This window comes from Magnolia sinica, chromosome 4 (genome assembly GCF_029962835.1).
Source record: "Magnolia sinica isolate HGM2019 chromosome 4, MsV1, whole genome shotgun sequence".
Taxonomy (NCBI): domain Eukaryota; kingdom Viridiplantae; phylum Streptophyta; class Magnoliopsida; order Magnoliales; family Magnoliaceae; genus Magnolia; species Magnolia sinica.
The window spans coordinates 83,501,990-83,521,042 of NC_080576.1; the positions used below are offsets into that span (position 1 = coordinate 83,501,990).

General features: G+C 43.7%; 1 protein-coding gene across 2 annotated transcripts; it reads left to right on the plus strand.

Annotated features, from left to right (window-relative positions):
* Window positions 1-1,039: 1,039 nt before the first annotated feature.
* LOC131243292 (lysM domain-containing GPI-anchored protein 2) lies at window positions 1,040-8,054 on the plus strand. 2 transcript variants are annotated; one of them, XM_058242526.1, is made up of 5 exons: window positions 1,040-1,874; window positions 6,367-6,484; window positions 6,577-6,773; window positions 7,572-7,601; window positions 7,717-8,054. In XM_058242526.1, the coding sequence occupies exons 1-5, from the start codon at window positions 1,229-1,231 to the stop codon at window positions 7,875-7,877; spliced, it is 1,152 nt and encodes a 383-aa protein (XP_058098509.1). In that variant the 5' UTR covers window positions 1,040-1,228; the 3' UTR covers window positions 7,878-8,054. The 2 variants fall into 2 exon arrangements, with proteins under 2 accessions (XP_058098509.1, XP_058098510.1); XM_058242527.1 differs by lacking the exon at window positions 7,572-7,601 and having other exon boundaries at window positions 1,041-1,874.
* The last annotated feature ends 10,999 nt before the right edge of the window (window positions 8,055-19,053 follow it).

The window sequence follows — 19,053 nt, forward strand, 5'->3', positions numbered from 1 at the left end:
GATGAATGATTAACGATCAAAGTAGAGCTTGGTTGAGAGAATATAAACAGTCAGGAAGAAGAACTGTAGCAGAAAGAATGATCTAGAGAAAGACTTTTCGATTACTGTAACCATTACAATAATAGAAGAAGGATCTAGAAGAATAAGCTACAATAGAAATCTATAAATAACAGAAGAATGTGACAGAGTAAGGTATATACAATCCCAACCAATATAAACAACAAACAAATCCATCATATCTATCAATTTATATTCTATCTTAGCTTGTATTAGGAGTAGCGGTAATTCTTAGCCATAATCTTTAGTTGTAATTCAAGTTTGTACTCATACGTTGGATTTGTTCTTATCTAATATTAAACAATTCTTTTAAGAGATGTATTTTTGCAATTGCTCCTAGTGATTGATTGTGAGTATTTTTATTTTTATTTTTTTCATTTTGTTTGATTTGTACTTGTATTTTGAAAGTCTTTTATTAAGGAAGACACAAAGCAACCCATCTTCGAAGGAAGAACTCCATCCTCTGATTATTGCCTGATCATTAAAAACTTATGTAAGTATTTAAATAAGCGATCGATTCTTATAATCTGGTTATATATGTTTATATTGAACATATCTGCTTCTTTTAGTACTTGAGGATAAAGTTGATCAATTTAAATTGAGCCACCCTATCGACCTGGCACACCTATACAATATAAAACAAATTGAGTGTCCAATAAACCACGGAAATTGGGTCAAGGCAGATCCAGATTGCCTGAGACAGTCTATCGAGAATAATCTTATGAACCGCATGGATGGAATATAAATATCACAGTAGAACCGGGGAGGTTTCAACTGCTGGTATTTTCCGGCTCACCTTTCCTGTCGTGCGGTCCCCTTGGTTTTACATAAGCCTCTCATATGCCAGCATGATATGGATAAAAGGATGTAATGGGTGGATTTATATTAAAAATAAATAAATACGGTGAGCCCACCGAGTTTTTCGTCGCTGAAAGTTACCTCGACAGGCTGTCGCAGGCAATCTGCGTCCTGTCAACACGGGAAACAAATATCGCGCGAAGACTTTGCTCTTTCCACACCACAATTTCCACCACAGCCCACAATTCAATGCCAAACGCGGCGCACTCGCTATGCTCCCCTGTGTTTGCATCCACATGTATAAGACGCCCGCCGCGTTTTCTAGCAGACATCCCTTCGTGTCAGGGAAATAGAAGGAGAGAGAGGAGCGAAGATGACGAGGCCCGTTTCTCTCTTTCTCTCTCTCTCCCTCCTCTACGCGCTCTCCATCTCCGTTACTTGTGCTACCTTCAAGTGTTCATCTCGCGACACGTGTCAGTCGCTGCTTGGCTACACGCCTCGCAACGCGACCACCATATCCACCATCCAGCACCTCTTCGGAGTGGAATCTCTCCACTCGCTACTGGGCGCTAACTCGTTTCCCCTCTCGACCGAGCCGAGCCAGATCATCAACGCCAATTCGACGGTTCGGGTCCCAATCCCCTGCAAGTGCGGTAACGGGTCCGGCATCTCGGACGATACGCCGTTTTACACGGTGAAGAAAGACGACGGCCTAGACGCGATTGCGAGGACTATTTTCTCGGGATTCGTGACATTCCAGGAGATCGCGGCCATCAACAACATAAAGAACCCGGACATTATCATTACAGGTGCGAAGCTGCGGATCCCGCTGCCCTGCAGCTGCGATGACGTAGACACGGCGAGAGTCGTCCATTACGGACACGTGGTGGCTGCTGGGAGCTCGGTGGAGCAGATTGCGAAGGAGTTCGGGACCGCGCAGGAGACGCTGCTGGCTCTAAACAACCTCAGCGACCCCAAAGATCTTCAGGCGGGACAAATTCTGGATGTTCCTCTCAAAGGTCCTTTCACACATCTTATCTTGTCTCGCGGGCTACCTTAATCGCACTTGCGTTTGTTTGTTTGTTTTATCGTGAACGCTGGCGAAGGTAACTCGCATAGGTCACTCTCTAACTTAGGGAAACGACCTCACGTGAATGAGATCAACCCCGTCTATTAGGTACATCACCCTCGTTTGGCCTTGATCGAAAAAATCAGGTTGATTCAGCAACCAGATCATCCCATGAAAATATACTTCAAACCTCTAAATTTAAGTTACGGCGCACCTGAGCTTTGGAATAGTGTCTTTTTGCTCATCATGAAGAGGCGATTCGGAGGAGTGGATTGGATGGCATATGGATTTACACAAAACTAGTGGCGGGCTATGTTAATCCCTATTGCTTCCTGCAGTGTGTCATACGTAGGCTTTGGATCATCATGATTTTTGGATCCCAAGGTAAGAATGAGGCGGCCTAACTGATGGGTGGGTTGGATCGAATGAAAGTTACATCCATGAGGCTCTCGATTATCGATAGCGACCCGCGCGAGGTACGCTAGCGTAGTCGTTTTCATTTTGCTGGGGTGGGGATTGGTTACTGCCCTCACCGCCACTGGGACTAGCTAGTCATGTCGTAGGCTGCTTGGTGTCCACCATGATCTTTATGTTTTATTCACGCTGTCTATCAATATTTTGAAAGAGCATTATCCGGCATGAGCCCAAAAAGGGGTCAGATCTAATGCTAAAGTGGACCACATCATATGAATCAGCGGGGATTAAAAACTTCCTGGGCCCACTGTGATGTTTATTTGCCGTACAACCTGTTCATAAGGTCCGTAGATCCTTATTAAGGGAAGAAATAAATATTAGATTGATCCAAAACTTTTGCGCCCCCCAAGAAGTTTTCAACCTTAGGCTTTATATCCCCACTACTTGTGGTCCACTTGACCCTTCAATCTGCCTCCTTTTTAGGATCATGAGCTAAAATAATCTGAAAAAAATAGATGGACCGAATGGATAAAACATATAGATCAGGGTGGGCCCCACTAAGCCCTTGACATGACCGTCCGTCTGCAGGTAGGTCCCTGCGGGAGTGGCAATGCGGGCCCACTTCGGATTAAGCGGAATCTGAATAAATTCTGTGAGGTGAACCATGATTTATATATTTTATCCACTCCATCCATCTACTTTACTAGATAATCTTAGGGCTTGAGCTCAAAAATGAAGCATATTCAAAACTCAAATGTACCACACCACAGGAAACAATGTGAATCGAACCTCTACTGTTTAAAAAATCTCGGGGCCACCGAAGTTTTGGAGGAAGCTTATATTTGTGTTTTCCGTTCATCCATGTCTGTATGATTTTATGACCAGTTTGAATGACAAATAAACATTACTGTAGGGCCTAGCACGGTTTCAACAGTGGAAATCATTATTTCAGTGGTTTTATCCACTTGAGCATTGGATATGCTTCAATTCTGGGTACATCCCCTTAAAAGAGCTGAAAAAGCAGATGGACAGCGTGGATAAACCACATACATTCATGGTGGGCCCAATCAATTTTATTTAGTCTGATGAGTAACTCAATAGGCAATCCAATGATCAGACAGATACCGAACGATTGCATGCGTCTTTAGTATTTTTTAATGGACGCACTTGCCTGTGCGCCCGCCACAGGCAGAAGCTATGTGGGGCCTATAGGGATGTCCGTGATAAATCGTGATAAATCCACTCTGTTCATCAGTTTGTGGCGGAAGCTATGTGGGGCCTATAGGGATGTCCGTGATAAATTCACTCTGTTCATCAGTTTCACAAGACTACACTAGTACAGGAATCCAACACTCGGGTAAATCCAAAACTCAGGTGGGCCACATCACACGAAACAGTTAAAAATGAGGCGTCCACCGTTGAAACCTTCCTGGAGCCGACCATGATGTTTATATGCCATCCAAACCGTTCATAGGGTTATTACCACTCAGATAAATCGTAAGTACGAAAGCCAACTGAGTTTTGGATCTGCCTGATTTTTAGACTCCTGTTATAGTGTGGTCTGAAAAACTGATGGACAGAGTAGTGTATCATAGGCATCTCTGTGAACCCTACATAGCTTCCGACTACAGGCATTTCATGGGGCAAGGGGCACAAGTCTTTATGTGTATATATATATATATATATATATATATATATATATATATATATATATATGGGAAAAGGTACTCTATGCGCTCGACCTCGCGAGTCGGTCCCATGAGGTCGAGCTGTGTGGGCCCCACCGTGATGCGTGTCAACCATCAACACCGTGCATTTGATGGGTCCCCTCTAAATTATGGGATATCCCAAAAATCAGCCGTATACAGAACTCAGGTGGGCCATACCATCTAAAATCATGTGAAGACACCGTTAAAACATATAAAAGCACTTGGTGGGGCTCACCTGAGTTTTTAATGCTGCTGAAACTTGGTCTGAACCCTCATCCAAGTGGGACACACATAATGGATGGGCTGGATTTGCAAACCCCATCTCGGTGGGCCCAAAAAACTGATTATGAATGTTTTAATGGTGCACGGCCCCTCCCCACTTCTCTATGTGGTGTGGCCCACACAAGTCAGGGATTGACTTGATTTTTGAGACCTAGGCCCACGATGGAATGGTGCATCTGACTGATGGGGTAGATTTTCGAAACGCATCACGGTGGGGCCCACACAGCTCGACCTCATGGGACGGACTCGTGAGGTCGAGCGCATAGTACCTTTTCCCATATATATATATATATATATATATATATATATATATATATATATATATAAGCCTTGCACGCACTTTCCTTCCACGCACCTTTGCACGCGACCCACATGCTAAAGGAACAAAACTAGCTGTCTACATTCATGACGAATGGGTTGCCTAACCAAGGACTGGAATGACATTTTTGTATGATATATAACACATGTATAAAGTCTGGGTGGCTGAATATGATATTAACCAAGCGTGATCTGAAAATGATTGGGGGACATGCATGCAAGATCCAAGCCCAGCCCAAAGCCAGTTCAGGCTTGTCAGGTCAGGCGAGCTACCTGAGCCATTGCCACCTCATATCCGATTGGTCTAGATGGTCAACACCCAAATATCTTACCGGTCTGCTCTTCCGGCTGGAGCATGTTGCACAGTGAATGTGCATTGGCTCAAACTTGATAGGTTTGGAAAGTGTTCTGTATGTTGGTGGCTTACTGTACTAGTGGACCCATCAAACATTTTTGTACTTTCAGCTCCATGGCAGAGGCTATCTCATGCATGCTCAGATCTCCTTCCGAGCTGTAGCTGCTAAGTTAGCACAGGTATTGTGTGTAAAGTGATGGTCCAAGTGTGCGTATTCAAAGTTATGTAGATGGTAACCGCACTAGCATACCACCCGCTAGGCTACTTTCTTTTTACAAAGAGCTACATGAGTGGAACTTCCATGAATTCCAACCTGTACATTGGGTATGCTCCCTCATGCATGGAACCCAAAAGTCATGATTACCCAACTGTGGTGGGTGATCCATCTCCTCTTTTTCTTGTGTTGTCGCCCCCTCAAATGACTTATTTTGGGATGATGTCCTAACATGAGGTAGCGCAACAGATGTACAGAGTGGTTGTTACAAAGTTATTATGTTGGCTCATAAAGCTTTGGTTGAATGCCTCCCTAAGGCATACACACAAAGGGAGGATCGCGTGAGCAGGCTACCCGCATGATTGGATTGAAATGACAAAAATTCCCTCAGGTGAAGGGCCGGGCACATCTCATTGCCTTTAAAAATTGCCCCTACCTCTTGACTAATTTCAGGGGTAAAATTGGTCAAATGCTGCTTGCGGTGTATATAGTACTAATATTGAGGAAGATGAAGGATCATCTTGTCTTCTTGATGTTATCATGAAAAATCAATGGTCATTACTACAAGGGTGATCCTCTGAGGAGGGTTCTTCCTGTCCTCCCATATCAGCCATTAGCCGAGTTCTACCTCTGTTTTCTTTTTTGTTTGGATCCTTGCATTGGTCAAGTCAGTTCGTGCATTGATCAATCTAACATGTTGACTAGAGTCATCGATACATGATTGATCACTCTCTGAAATGGCAACTCCACCAGCAATGGGAAGTCCCACAATCCAAATGGGCCCTCAGTATCTTAGAGCTTGGAGTTGTACAGAACAAGTGGAGCCTATGGGTGAGTGATTGAGACTGTTGATGCATCAAGGGCTACAATCAATCCACCATGCCCTAAAATAAAAAAAAAATAAAAAATAAAAAAAACCAAATTCAAAGACCAGAGTGATTCAACACAAGATATCCAATCGTGGTCATTTTTCACCAAGGGCCACCAATGGTAGTGCCCACAAGATGCACTGTTCATATCATTCTACCATGCAGCAATGGCTCAATGCATCAAGTCATGCTCAATTGGCATTGAAACGATCATGCAATATGGACTTTTCATTTGTGTTTCTTTCCTTTGGATGATATGGATCATATTCTGTTATTTGCAGCTTGCAGTTCTTCAATAAACAGCACTGCAGAGGATATCTCCTTGCTCCTCCCTAACCACAGCTACGCCCTTACCGCCAACAACTGCGTCAAATGCAGCTGTCACTCAAGCAATTGGCAGTAAGTCTGTTATTACATCAAAAATCAACTCTAACAGTTCCATAAATTTGCAAATGATGGTTTTGACTCTGTTTGATTTGAATGTGGTAAAGATTAAAATGCAAGCCGTCGCAAGTTGTTCGCATTGTGAAATGGTCCAAGTGCCCATCAATGCAATGTGGAGGGCCATCCAATCTGTACATCGGCAACACCTCTGTTTCTGCCACCTGCAGTAACACAACGTGTGCCTATGCTGGATACACCGAAGATGAGATCCTTACCACCCTCATCACTCAACCGACGTGCCCGAGTAAGTACATACTAATTCCTTCTTCTTCTTTTTTTTTTTTTTTAAAGTTCAAATTGATATTGACACATAACTTGGGAGCTTTGTACTCACACCCAATTTAATAAATAATAATAATAATAATTTGGGAATTGAAGTAGTACAAATTGCATTAGCTCATTTTAATGTTGTGGGAATTAAATTTCTACAAATTTGTAGAAACTTCCATAGCAGAAAATCAGTTTTTTTTTCCCCTCTCTTGAATAATGTTCATGTGGAAAAAGTAGAAATTTTACACTGAAATAGTGTTTGAACTTGCCCTATTGTCCAATGGTCCAATGGCCACACATGCCTGTTGAACTAAACCATCCCAGTTGATGGATCATAGAATTTTTTTTTTCCATGGTCATCTCAGATCATGGACAACAGTAAGAAAAGACCATCAAATGGATGGTTGTGATCATTCCATTGATTTTGGATTATGCCGTGGGTTGGACCAAAGGTGTCCACACCATGGTTTTAAGACTCAGTGACTCAGATTTATTCATCCAGCCCTGAGCCGAGTTGTAGGAGTCGCCCCTATTTCCATTTCTGTAGAGACTTGTCCAAGTTGGCTTGTGTCAGCCCAAGTCTACCAAGGATTTTAAGACACGGTATCAGCCCACACCAGGTGCAGTAGAGTCACGAGTCAACTCGGTCTTAAAACTAGGATCTGCATTGATTGGACTGTTTCTGGGGGATACTTTTCCTATTACTATTATTATGGTTTCCTTGTTATTCATGGGAGATGTCTGATGTTTGAGGGTTTAATTTGAAAATCAGCTGCTGGAGCACCCGGATTGCAGCCTCCAGGTAATTCTGCTGATCTGCTCTGATTGGACTGTTTTTGGGGGATCTCATTATTTTTATGGTTTCCCTGTTATTCATGTGAGATGTCTGATGTTTGTTGATTTAATTTGAAAATCAGCTGCTGGAGCACCTGGATCGCAGCCTCCGGGTAATTCTGCCGGTGGATCGCAGACTCCTGGTAATTCTGCCGATGGAAGGTTGGGATTGCAGGGTTCGAGATGGATGTGGATCTTCATTTCTCTTAACGTGGGTCTGCTTTCTTTTGGTCTCCCTTGGTAGGATGCTTTACCACTCATAGCTAGACATTACCAATTTCATCTTTCCGAAAGAATGAGAACATTGTAGTGAGAGTTTTGGGTGAGGATATTTGGGAATAAGTGTTTGGAGATTACCCTTTTTTGTAAGTAATGTCGGGGGGATATGCAAGCTAATGGATGATTCTTTCTTTCTACCTCATGAATTGGTAACTCAAACAAACCTATAAGCATATTTGTTTTTTTTTTTTCTTATTTATTTATTTATTTTTATTTTTTATTTTCTACACACGCACACACCCCCACACACTCATGCCGTAGTGGGATTTCACCACCTATGGAGGCTCAAACCCTTGACCGGGTGTTGAAACTCCTGAGAGTCTACCACCGCAGCAAGGGTAAGAATCCACATACAAGCATATTTGGTTATTGGTATCTTTTTGTTTATTTTGTTCCATGTAAATCCCAAGCGGTTGCTGACAACAAGCAACTCATTCCCTTGTTTTTATCTTTCCTAAGAAAATGTTAAGAGTCAGCCTAATATTTCTAGGGGATGACTAAATTGTTCTGTCTAAAATTCTGTTCTAATTTTTAGATTTTTCATTTCCTATCATAAAGCTGGGGAACGGAATTAACAAAAAAAAAAAAAAAAGTATGAGCCAAACTTTTTTTTTTTAAAATTTAATAATAAAAACGAAATAATTACTAGCCAAGAAATATAAACTCCAGCAACGGAACACAACTGTGTGAGTGCTTGTCAGGTGGATGGATGCCTACAATTAGTCTTCTTTCCCACTAGTTTGCCTATAAATCTAATGGACATGACATTTTAATGAATGGTATTTTAGATCATAAAGCTTTTGATGGACGGATTGGAATTTCAAATATGTGTGAAGTTGGGACGTGTAACAGGACGCAAAAGTTGATTGTTTCTTCAAGCCATTAAAAGGAAAAAGAAAAGAAATAAAAAACCTATCCAACAATTTGCAATCCCAAGAAGATGGTGTTGGAAATGAAAATGAAACACAGAGGCCTTTATAGACTAATGTAATGGATTTTATGGACTTCAAAACCCAAGCCCAAAACAAATATTTAAAGCCATGGTGTCATGTTTTTTACAAGTTTCAGTATTGAAACAATAAATGCTATTTTCTATTTTAAAGGAGAGTTATTTGATACTCTGGCTGTGTATGAAGCTTGTTACGTAGGCATTCAGAATGTGTACATGTGATGTAGACTGTTGCAAATTAAATTGACTAAATTGTTGAACTCTTATAGTAAGTCCCAAAATTTAATTGGTTGAAGAATCCTAACCTCTTATTCATGTACACTTGTTTGCTAAAATAGGGACATAAGATAAATTTATTTTTAACCATCCAATAAATATACATCAGTTCGGTAAGTGAATAATGAAGTTAGGTTAATTTTTGTTCATTAAGGGAGCATTTGGATCATAAGTTGCTTAAGCTACTTATGCCTTAAGGGCCAGTTTGGGAGCGTGGATTTAGAACCCCCTGGATTTGGAACCCTCTGGATTTGAAAACCTCCTATTGTGTTTGGCACCCTGGATTGGGAATCAACTTTAATCCGAAAGTAGCTGTGCATGGTATATTTATAGGGGTTTGAACTTAATTACTAAATCAACTTTAACATTTCTAATTAGTGAACATTTGTAATGTTTGACACGATGGTTATAATAAGCCCGCTGAAATATATGCTTTGCCCAAAAATGTTGAAATTCGAAGTCTCGGATGAGCCACAAGCACAAGATCATGTTCAAGTGACTAACCAATGATTTCTAGCCATTGATTTACATGGATAATGTTTGGACGGTGCAAAATAATTATCGCGATGCAATTGATAATCTAATTGTTTCTGGATATCATTAGTGGGCCATGTGCCCAATAGAATAATAGTATGATTGTTATGGGTAAAACTGGACCGAGAGTATGAGGTCGGCTCGGGTGTATGTGCATTCCGTCTTGCCTGAAGACGAGCGGCCAGGACTGCACTGATTGTGAAGTTCCTCATAGCCTGTCTCCATTTAATTGGAGGAGAGAAGGTGCCAAGATCCCGAGCTGTCGACCTTTTCCACGGCTCCATCCATTTCCAAGCTCCCACCAAGCTTGTGTTGGTCCTTAAGAGGTGCTCGGACCAAAGGTGTAATATAGGACTGCGTGGCCTGAGGTCAGTCCAGTATAACAAGATCAAGAGGATAGTTATCTGAAGCGATAATTATTCCACTAAGGTGAGGAGTTCGGTTTCCGTGCTTGGACGCAGGCGAACTAGTAGCTTGACCAGGGCAATCAGCCCGCCGATCACGGTGTTCGACCTAGAGAACTACCTCTGGATGGTCATAGAGATCAGCTCGTTTGGTCGATCATGGAGATCAATATGACTAGTCGACCTTAGCCTTGACCTTTTACTCGATGGTTTCAGATCTTGACCACCTAAGCCTTATCTCTACCGAAAATCTCATGTAATGGTTGAGAAACGTACGCTGAGATTATGCCTACGATTGAGAGACGTTTCTAACCCCAACATCAACTCCTGAAGGCTATAAATATGAGCCTCTAATGGTGAAAGGTACGCAGACTCACACAGAGTCAACTTTACGCATATTAATCCTTTGTTAGACCCCAATCCTTTGGTTGAATTAGGCATTGGAGGGTCCCCCTACACTAGCCAAGGTCTCCTTTATTTTCTTCTTGTGCAGGTATTCAAGGGTCTAAGAGGGGTCAACCAAAAAATTGCATCAACAATGGTGACACACATGTTACACATGTAACTATAGAAAGGATTTTAGGTGTAATCCAAGCTCTCACCATGGATTTCAAACCCTCTCTTTGAGGGAATTTGAAACCCCCGATTACGTTATGCTGCCAAACAACTAGGGGATTTGAAATTCCCTCAAATACCCCTAAAACCATGGTGCCAAACGACCCCTAAGTAACTTATCTTAGTTTATACTTATTAATCATATAAATATGTTTGGTAAACCATATACTTATCTACTTCTCCTCTCTTTCATGTCTCCCTATGCCTCTCTTCATCAACTTGTGAAAAGTACAAAAAAGGTAAAAAATTTAACCGGAGTGAAAGTAATTTTAAGTAAACAAGTTTCTTATAACTAAACATAAACCAAACTTACTTATCTGAAATAAATTACTTATCTACTATTGTAAGTAGAAAAAGTAACCTATTTGGTGGTATCTAAACAGGCCCTAAACATCTCCACTTGGACATGCAATTGGGTCAGTTTAATTTTGAGTAATTGCCTGTGTATCATCTATCACACTGGAGTATGAGAGTTTTTCTCTATTTTAAAAGGAAGAGATATCCTTGTCTCACCATGGGTTGTAATTCCATGCTAGACAACTTTTGACTGTTTACTATGCGTGGCATGGGGACCATAGACGGCTCAAGGGTTTTGCTAGTTATGGTGGCTAGTTTCCTCCTTCGGATTGTATCCTTAGATTGATCTGCACTGCTTGTATATGTAGAAGCTGTAGTCTTGTAATCATACTTCTTAATAACACTATATGTTGATGTAAAAATATGGTTCACCCTCACTGAACTATTGGACCTTCAAACACTTACACAGGAAGAAGACAAAGGAGACCCTGGCTAGAGCAGGGGACCCTCTGATGCCAAAGTCAAGCTACGAATCTGGGTCTGGTATGTCGATGGGTCTTGGGTGAGAGATTTTGCATATCTTTTCATGTAGATGGATCCCCTATTTATAGTATAAGAAAGTTAGAGTCGGTTCTTAATCTTAGGCACGATCTCTACATAATTTTCTCAACTGTCACCTGAGATTTATGTGAGTGATAAGAGTTGACATAGTTGACCTTAGAATCATGCAGGGGATGGTCGAGGATGACCTGGGCTGGACTATTCAGTCAGTCAAGATGAAGCGGAGCTAAGTCAAACCATTGACTGATTAGGTAGAGAAGCTTGGTCAAATAAGCTTGGTCGGAGCTCGATCGGATATGCTTGGTCAAATCTCGGTCGGATAAGCTTGGTCAGAGCTTCAGAAGTGCGCGGTGCTGAGGACTAGGCTTGGGAATGCAAGGTCTTCCCTTTGGTCCAGAAGTGTATGCTCGTGAGTCTGAGCTGACCCCATGAGTGGTCAAGTCATTTTTTTTCCGCAACAGAAGCCCCCTACTTCTTGAGTTCTCGATACGAGCTTGGGAAGTAAGTCGATGGAATGGAGTCGGGCGAACGAGCCACTTCACATTCACTGCCAGTGGACGAAAAGGCAAGAAGATCGAGGGAAATCCATAATGATGGTCTGACATGATTGAGGTACCATACTCTATGCAGTAGCTTTTTTAACTTCTAGCTTGTAAGGTTTGGATGTGTGGCACTGCTCGGGGAGTTGGATCGGTGGAGCAAACAGGGGGCTACTACATGTAAAGTGATGGGCGTTAAGGCGTCTCTTCATGTAAGACCCGTATCCTAGTCCGTACCGTTCCGTAGGCTTCCGCGGTCCTTCCGGTCGAATTCCGGCAATCCTCGACCCATATCCGATGTTTGCACATAATCCTAAGCTGGGTCCCACATACCAACGTCGGCTCGATTCGAAACTTGTACCTTAGCGACCGCACCGTCGCCGTGGTTCTAACACCGTGACTCACGCATCGATCCGATACCCAAGCCGGAAGATGTGGGTCGACATTTATTTTGAAGAAAATGCCGCGCGTTTGCAATCCCAAGAGAATCTCTACACCATGTCCCATCAATCAATCAATCACTCTATCAATCAATCAATCCCATCAAGGGTCAAGTACACCATCACCTTTCACCCCATCCCCAAGCAACCACCAAGTCAACTCTTTCTCACCCTCTCTCTTACACAACCATACATATCAAGTACACATCACACATCACTCACCCTTTCACCCATCCATCACCTCTCTTTCAACCATCCCATTTCTCTCTCTTTCTCAACACACAATTTCAAACACCAAAAATGTGGATGTCCAAGCATTCCATGTGAGAGAGAAAAGTGAGTTTGTGTATGGCCCACTTTCCCATCTCAAATACATCATCTTAACCATTCAAACCTCATCTTCCACCATCAAAGTGAGACAAAGAGATTGGCTTTCTAACGGACCAAGAAAATCGAATGGTGGGTGCTTAGTAGGCTAGATCTTTCCATGTTTTGATGATGGGCCAAGTGAGGCCTACCGATTGATGGTATGGATCTCACTTGGGACCCTAAGATGTGGCCGATGGTCCATCTTGATTATCGATATCATTCCATGATGGGGCCATTCTCCATAGACCCTATCATGATGTTTACTTTTCTAGCTAGAATAGAGGTCATCTAGACAGTCCATTTTAGTGGAGAAGGAATCTCCACCGTTTAATTTTGATTTAATGGGCCCACATGTATTGGGACCCACTTGATATATGATTGGATGCTTAAAACAGAGGGCCCATAGTATCGGGGTCCCTCCATCACGTGTGTCCCACTCTCTTTCTCTCCCTCTTTTTTTCATTTCTTTTCATGTGATAATGTGGCTGTGTGGCCCACCTGGATGGGCCCCACCATAAGGCATATATTTTATCCAAGTGATCCATAGGTGGGGGCCCACTTTATATGTGTGTATGTTCCACACCATCCAGCCATGTGATGGCCCACCTAAGCAGGGCCCACCTTAACGTTATTTGTATGCCCAAACAAAAGAAAAAGAAAAAAGAAGAGAGAGTCCAGCGTCTCTAGACGTGAACCTGGAAACACAAATATTAGCATGGGTTTAAAATTTTGGGGTGGGTCACTTGTATAGGCCCCACATGGATGTATAAATTCAATCCACGCCGCCCATTCCCTTCCACGGCTCATTTTAGGCGTTGAGCCAAAAAATGAAGCTGATCTAATTTTCTGGCCGGCCATACCTTTGAAAATAGTGACTTTAATTGTTTAAATTCACTTGATTTTTTTCTACACGCTGAAACACGTTGGATATGGGGCTCGTTTGATCTGTCTTGAGCCGTAGAGAGCAATGGATGGGCTGGATTCAGCTGATGTGGACCGCACGTATGAAAAACCCCGAGATTTCAGTTTTTCTTCAAAAAAATGTACAGCAAAGGCGCAGGCAGCGCTGATGTGGACCGCACGTATGACATTGCTGCTGCTGTCAAAGGCGTAGGCAGCGCCTGCTGCTGACAGGCGGCCGTGTAGGCAGGGACCCACAGCTCCATCTGTGGGCCCCACCATGATGTATATTTGTCATCCAACCCGTTCATTGGGTGGGCCCCTGCTTGAAGTGGGCCCCCTCCAAAAATTAGCCACATCCAACGCTCAGGTGGCCCACATCAGTGGAAATAGTGGGATTGAATGTCTGCCCTTGAAACCCTTTTATGGGCCACAGAAGTTTTGGATCAAGATGAAATTTGTTTTTCCTTTTCACCCAGGTCCGTGTGACCTTACTAACGGGTTGGATTGCAAATAAGCATTATAGTGGGCCCCACATGGGACCAACAGTGATGTATGTGTTTCATTCACACCATCCACTGATCGTGGATGGTGGAACCCCCCATAATTTATGTGTTGTATCCACACCGTCCACACTGGACGGTGGGACCCACCCCCATGTGTGGGATGGTGTGTGTGTGTGTGTGTGTGTGTGTGTATTATATTATATATAATATTGTATTATATTATATATAATATTGTATATATTATATATATTATATATAGTTTATATATTATATTATATATAATATACATGATGGTGGGCCTTCATGTGGACCCCCACCATGATGCATGTGTTGCATCCAATCTGTCCAACCATTTTGAAAGCTTGTTTTAGGGCTTGAGGCTAAAAATAAGACAGATCTATAATTCAAGTGGACTCCACCTTGGTATACACTTATGGCCCATGTGATGTGGCCCACTTGTCATATTTATGGCCCGTTGTTGAGGCCCGCCTTGATATGTATGAGGCTGTTGTTGAGGCCCGCCTTGTTATGAATGTAAGGCCCATATGATTAGGCCCACTTTGATGTATTATAAGGCCTATGGGTTATGGCCCATTGCAATGTACATAAGGCCCATTGGTGCGGCCCATTGATGTGGCCCACTTGATGAATATAAGGCCCATGTGATATGACCCATTTGATGTATTTAAGGCCCAATGGGATGTACTTAAGGTCCATTGCAATGTGTGAACCCAACATGGTTTATGTAATGAGGTTTACGACGGGCTATGTCTAGGGAACAATGATGGTTTGACGCCCACATTGTGAGTACAATGTTGGTTAAATGTCCGCATTGTAACTCTTCTTAAGGCCCATTGATAGGCCCATACTTGTTGATAATTCATCACTTTATAACATGCTTACTATAGCTCCATGATTCATGCCCATACGCATCATATGTATGCCTGATTTGAGGAATGTTTGATCATAGCATAAGTTGTTAGGCTGAAACATTTATGGGACTCCTTATGAGACGGTGTGCCCCACATGATCATGTGGTACACGCAGGATTGTTGCATGATTGTACGGTGTGACTCATGCATCTCGCATATGTGTGACTTGATCACTACACGCCCTAACGACATCAGGGTCGTGACCTCTACAGACACATCGTGGATGGTCGTATTGGATACCGAAAATATTAGTTCTAGCATTGTAGGCACTTAGGATGTCCTTGGGTGAAAATCTCAGAACCTTTTTGGTACCAGGAGATACTCTAATGTCTAGACCGAGTGGATACACGAGCGCCCGAGTGTCGAATACCAGTAGGCCGCGTCTCCCACTGTGTCGCGGTAGGTTGGAAGGGGGTGTGGCTTTATCCGCCCGAGTGAGGGGGCTATAAGCTAGGCTAAGTTTGACCAGCTCGCAAATGAGTCCGCTATCAACGAGCCGGGTAGGTATTGGCAGACTACTGGTAAGGCGGACAGTGTGGTCTCTTCCACTTGCTTGACTATGCAGCTAGGGAGGAGGCAGTTAGTGTGAGGTGTATTAGACCCCGGTGACATCCAGAGAGGAACTGTACTGATATGTGTACTTGATGAGGACTGGTATGCTTGCTTTGCATCTCGCATATGACATTTGGCTACATAGGCCTCGCATCGCATGGCCTTGGTATGACCGATAGCATTCATGCCTTGCATCATATCATTTTGGTATAGCTGATTGCATTTATGGACTTACCGCATATTTCCACATTACTCTGATATTGTACACTTGACGCTTTCCTTGCCCAAACACTTACACCACCCTTTTTGTAAGCTTATGCACGATCGTTGCATGTAGGTGGCATTGGATCGCAGCAGCGCTGAGGCAGGGGCGCACATCAGTTCATTTTGGAGTTTTTGATCACCTTGTATTTCCTTTTCCGCATTTGTACTTAAAGTTTTTGATATAGTGGATATGTGGTGATGTTGTTTTGTGACTTGGTTATGCTTGTGGTTATGCTCCATTAGAAAAAAAAAATCATATTGAAAATCCTCCTTGTAGGATCCCAGGATCGGAATCTGGCATGTGAGTGCCGGGATCCGAGAATGGGGCACTACGAAGGCTGTCGGCGCCGGATTCGGCAATTGGAAAGTTTGTGAGCCCGTTTTCCGAGTCTGGGGCGTGACACTTCGCCTGCAGCATTTAATGCTGGCTATTAAAGCCCGCAGCCAGGAGGCCTATAAAAGCGGAGGATCCTGTTGGCAGCTCGGCCATTTACATTTCGTCATTCCCTTTGCTGTTTCAGAGCTCCTGGAGTAGGCGATTTTCGGTGAGTTCTCCCATCTTTTCCGATCACTATTTCCTTTAGTTTCTTACCTTTTGCTCTCTCCTTAGCCTGATATGTCGGATTTGTCAGGAGAGGGACGAGAGATTTATGCCTTCGAAGGCGATTCATACCGGGGCAACGTGGATTCCCGGTCTTTGGTCCCATCGGAACCAGCTTCTCCGGTCCTGTTGGGATTGATGTAAGAAGAAGCTCCCATTTCTCGGAGGGCGGCTGCTCAGTCCTCGGCTGAGTAACCAGTTGATGTCTGCCTTGTGAGTTCAATCTTGAAGGAGGCGGCCCTGGCTAGGATCTATTCAGAATTCTAGATCTCGGACTCAGTGCAGATTCATATTCCAACCCCTTTCGAAGACCCTGGGAACCCAACCAAAGGGAACATTTCTGTCTTCATTGTTGCTCTCCAGTGTGGACTCCGGTTTCCGTTACACCCATTCGTGAGGGCCATGACAACTTGTCTGAAGTTGGCCCCGAGTTAGCTTATCCCAAACGCATGGAGGACGCTTCTGGGAGTGTACATCCTCTGGTTTCAGCTCAAGAGCAATGAGTTGACACCTGAGGAATTCGTATATTTGTACTAGACTAAGCATAGTCCTGTGTAGCCATGTTGGTACTACTTTTCTGCATGGACGAATAGAGGTCGGAGCCTTATCATCAATCTCTCAACTTCCAACAAGGATTGGAAGAATAAATGGTTTTGGGCATCGGGAGAGTGGGAGGCACCTGCCGCTGAGCTGGCTCGTTTGCGAGTTAGGCCACCAAGTTTTCCACTCTAGGTTGAGTACTGCTGTGGTACAATACTTAGATTTTCTTGTCCATGTTTTCTAGTTTTGCAATGATCTTATTGCTTACCTATTTTTGCAGTCTATTCGAAGGGCCGTCATGAGCTATCTGACCCCCTTTGCAGATAAGTAGAAAAGGTGAAAGTTTTGAATGATGAATTTTGCCGTTGAAATGTTCTGATCAGTCCGGATCTGCTCTATAGATATGGGCTCTGTCAACAGACTCCTTCTCAACAGCCGATCTTCTTCCATAGTCTTGCTTTTGCTTCTCCTGGTAAGCGGAAGGTCGTTGATTTGTTGATTACGGCTCGACTTTAAAATTTGGTTAACTTAATTTTTTTTAAAAACAGACATGGCCGAGGTATAGAAATCAAGGAAGAGGAAGCACCCTCCTCCCATGGAGGAGATGATGAAAAAGAAAACAGTTGCCCGGAAGAAGGTAGCAGTCCCCTCCATCACACACGAGTACTCACTTCCACAACAGAGGTGAGATTGAAGGCCAACACCAAGTAACCCTTCGTGAGTCGGCCGGCTTCGGTTGAGGTAGGTGAGAGCGATGTTCCTGACCCCATTGCCCCTTCACGACCGAGTACCGTGGAGGTGGTAGAATTGGATTTAGAGGAGGTGCTTGCTAGTCTTGAGTCCAAATAGCTGATGATGTTGAGGCCATTCATGTGGCCGAAGAGGTTGAAGCCACAGCCGAGGGTGAAACTACACGGGTTGTCGAGGAAGGAAGCCTTTGACGACCGATGAGACTAGCTCCTTGGCGACACTGGCTGGCGCCGAGAAGGGAGAGGCTTCAAGCCCCTGGCCTAAGGTGGTGAAGAAGTATCCACCAGGTCATCATATGTCCCGCCTGACCGACTAAGCGGTAAGGCATGTCCCAGAGGAAGAAATTGCTGACTTAATAGACTCTCATCCAGAGTCCTTCCTCACCAATGTCGACGCGCTTTGCTACAAGGTATGTCCCTTTACGGATAAACTTTCTATTATTTGTTTCATTCTACCTAACTTATTTCCTTTATGTCCAGCTCGTCCCAGCGTTGCTGACTACTTGCCAGAAGGTGAGGCGGGTAGCTGAGAAGTGCGAGTGAGCTGAAGCGGCGCTTGTGAGGCCTGTATCCTATCCCGTACTGTTCCATAGGCTTCCGTGGTCCCCCCGGTTGAATTTCGGTGACCCGCGATCTGTTATCAATAGTTACGCACAACTTTGAGTCGTGTCCCATATTCCAAGTTGGCTCAACTCGAGACTTATACGCTAGCGACCGCGCCGTCGCCGCGGTTCCAACACCACGACTCGCTCACCGATCCGATACCTACGCTAGGAGATGTGGGCCCACGTTCATCTCGAGAAAAACGCCGCGCGTTGTGAATTTCGAGAGAATCTCTACAACCCGTCACATCAAATCAAGTATATAACCCATACCCCATGTTACCTCACCTATCCCAAGTACAAATGCACATTCCCTCTTTTCCCACAACTCTCTCTCTCCCCACCCATCCCTCTTTTACCAAAATTTCAAACAAACCCATGCTTTCCCATCCCCATTCCTTACAACACCCATTCCATCCATCCCTTTCATCCATCACTCCTCTCCCTCCTTCTCATTTTTATCTTCACTCCCAAACTCCCAAGAGAGCTTCCAACGTCCAACTCCCCAAGC

What these genes read in the sequence shown, in the direction of transcription:
- LOC131243292 (XM_058242526.1), top strand. Translation starts at nt 1,229, where the DNA reads ATGACGAGGCCCGTTTCTCTCTTTCTCTCTCTCTCCCTCCTCTACGCG. An exon ending in TCTGGATGTTCCTCTCAAAG is followed by an intron (nt 1,875 to 6,366) that starts GTCCTTTCACAC and finishes TGTTATTTGCAG; the next exon opens with CTTGCAGTTCTTCAATAAAC. An exon ending in TGTCACTCAAGCAATTGGCA is followed by an intron (nt 6,485 to 6,576) that starts GTAAGTCTGTTA and finishes AATGTGGTAAAG; the next exon opens with ATTAAAATGCAAGCCGTCGC.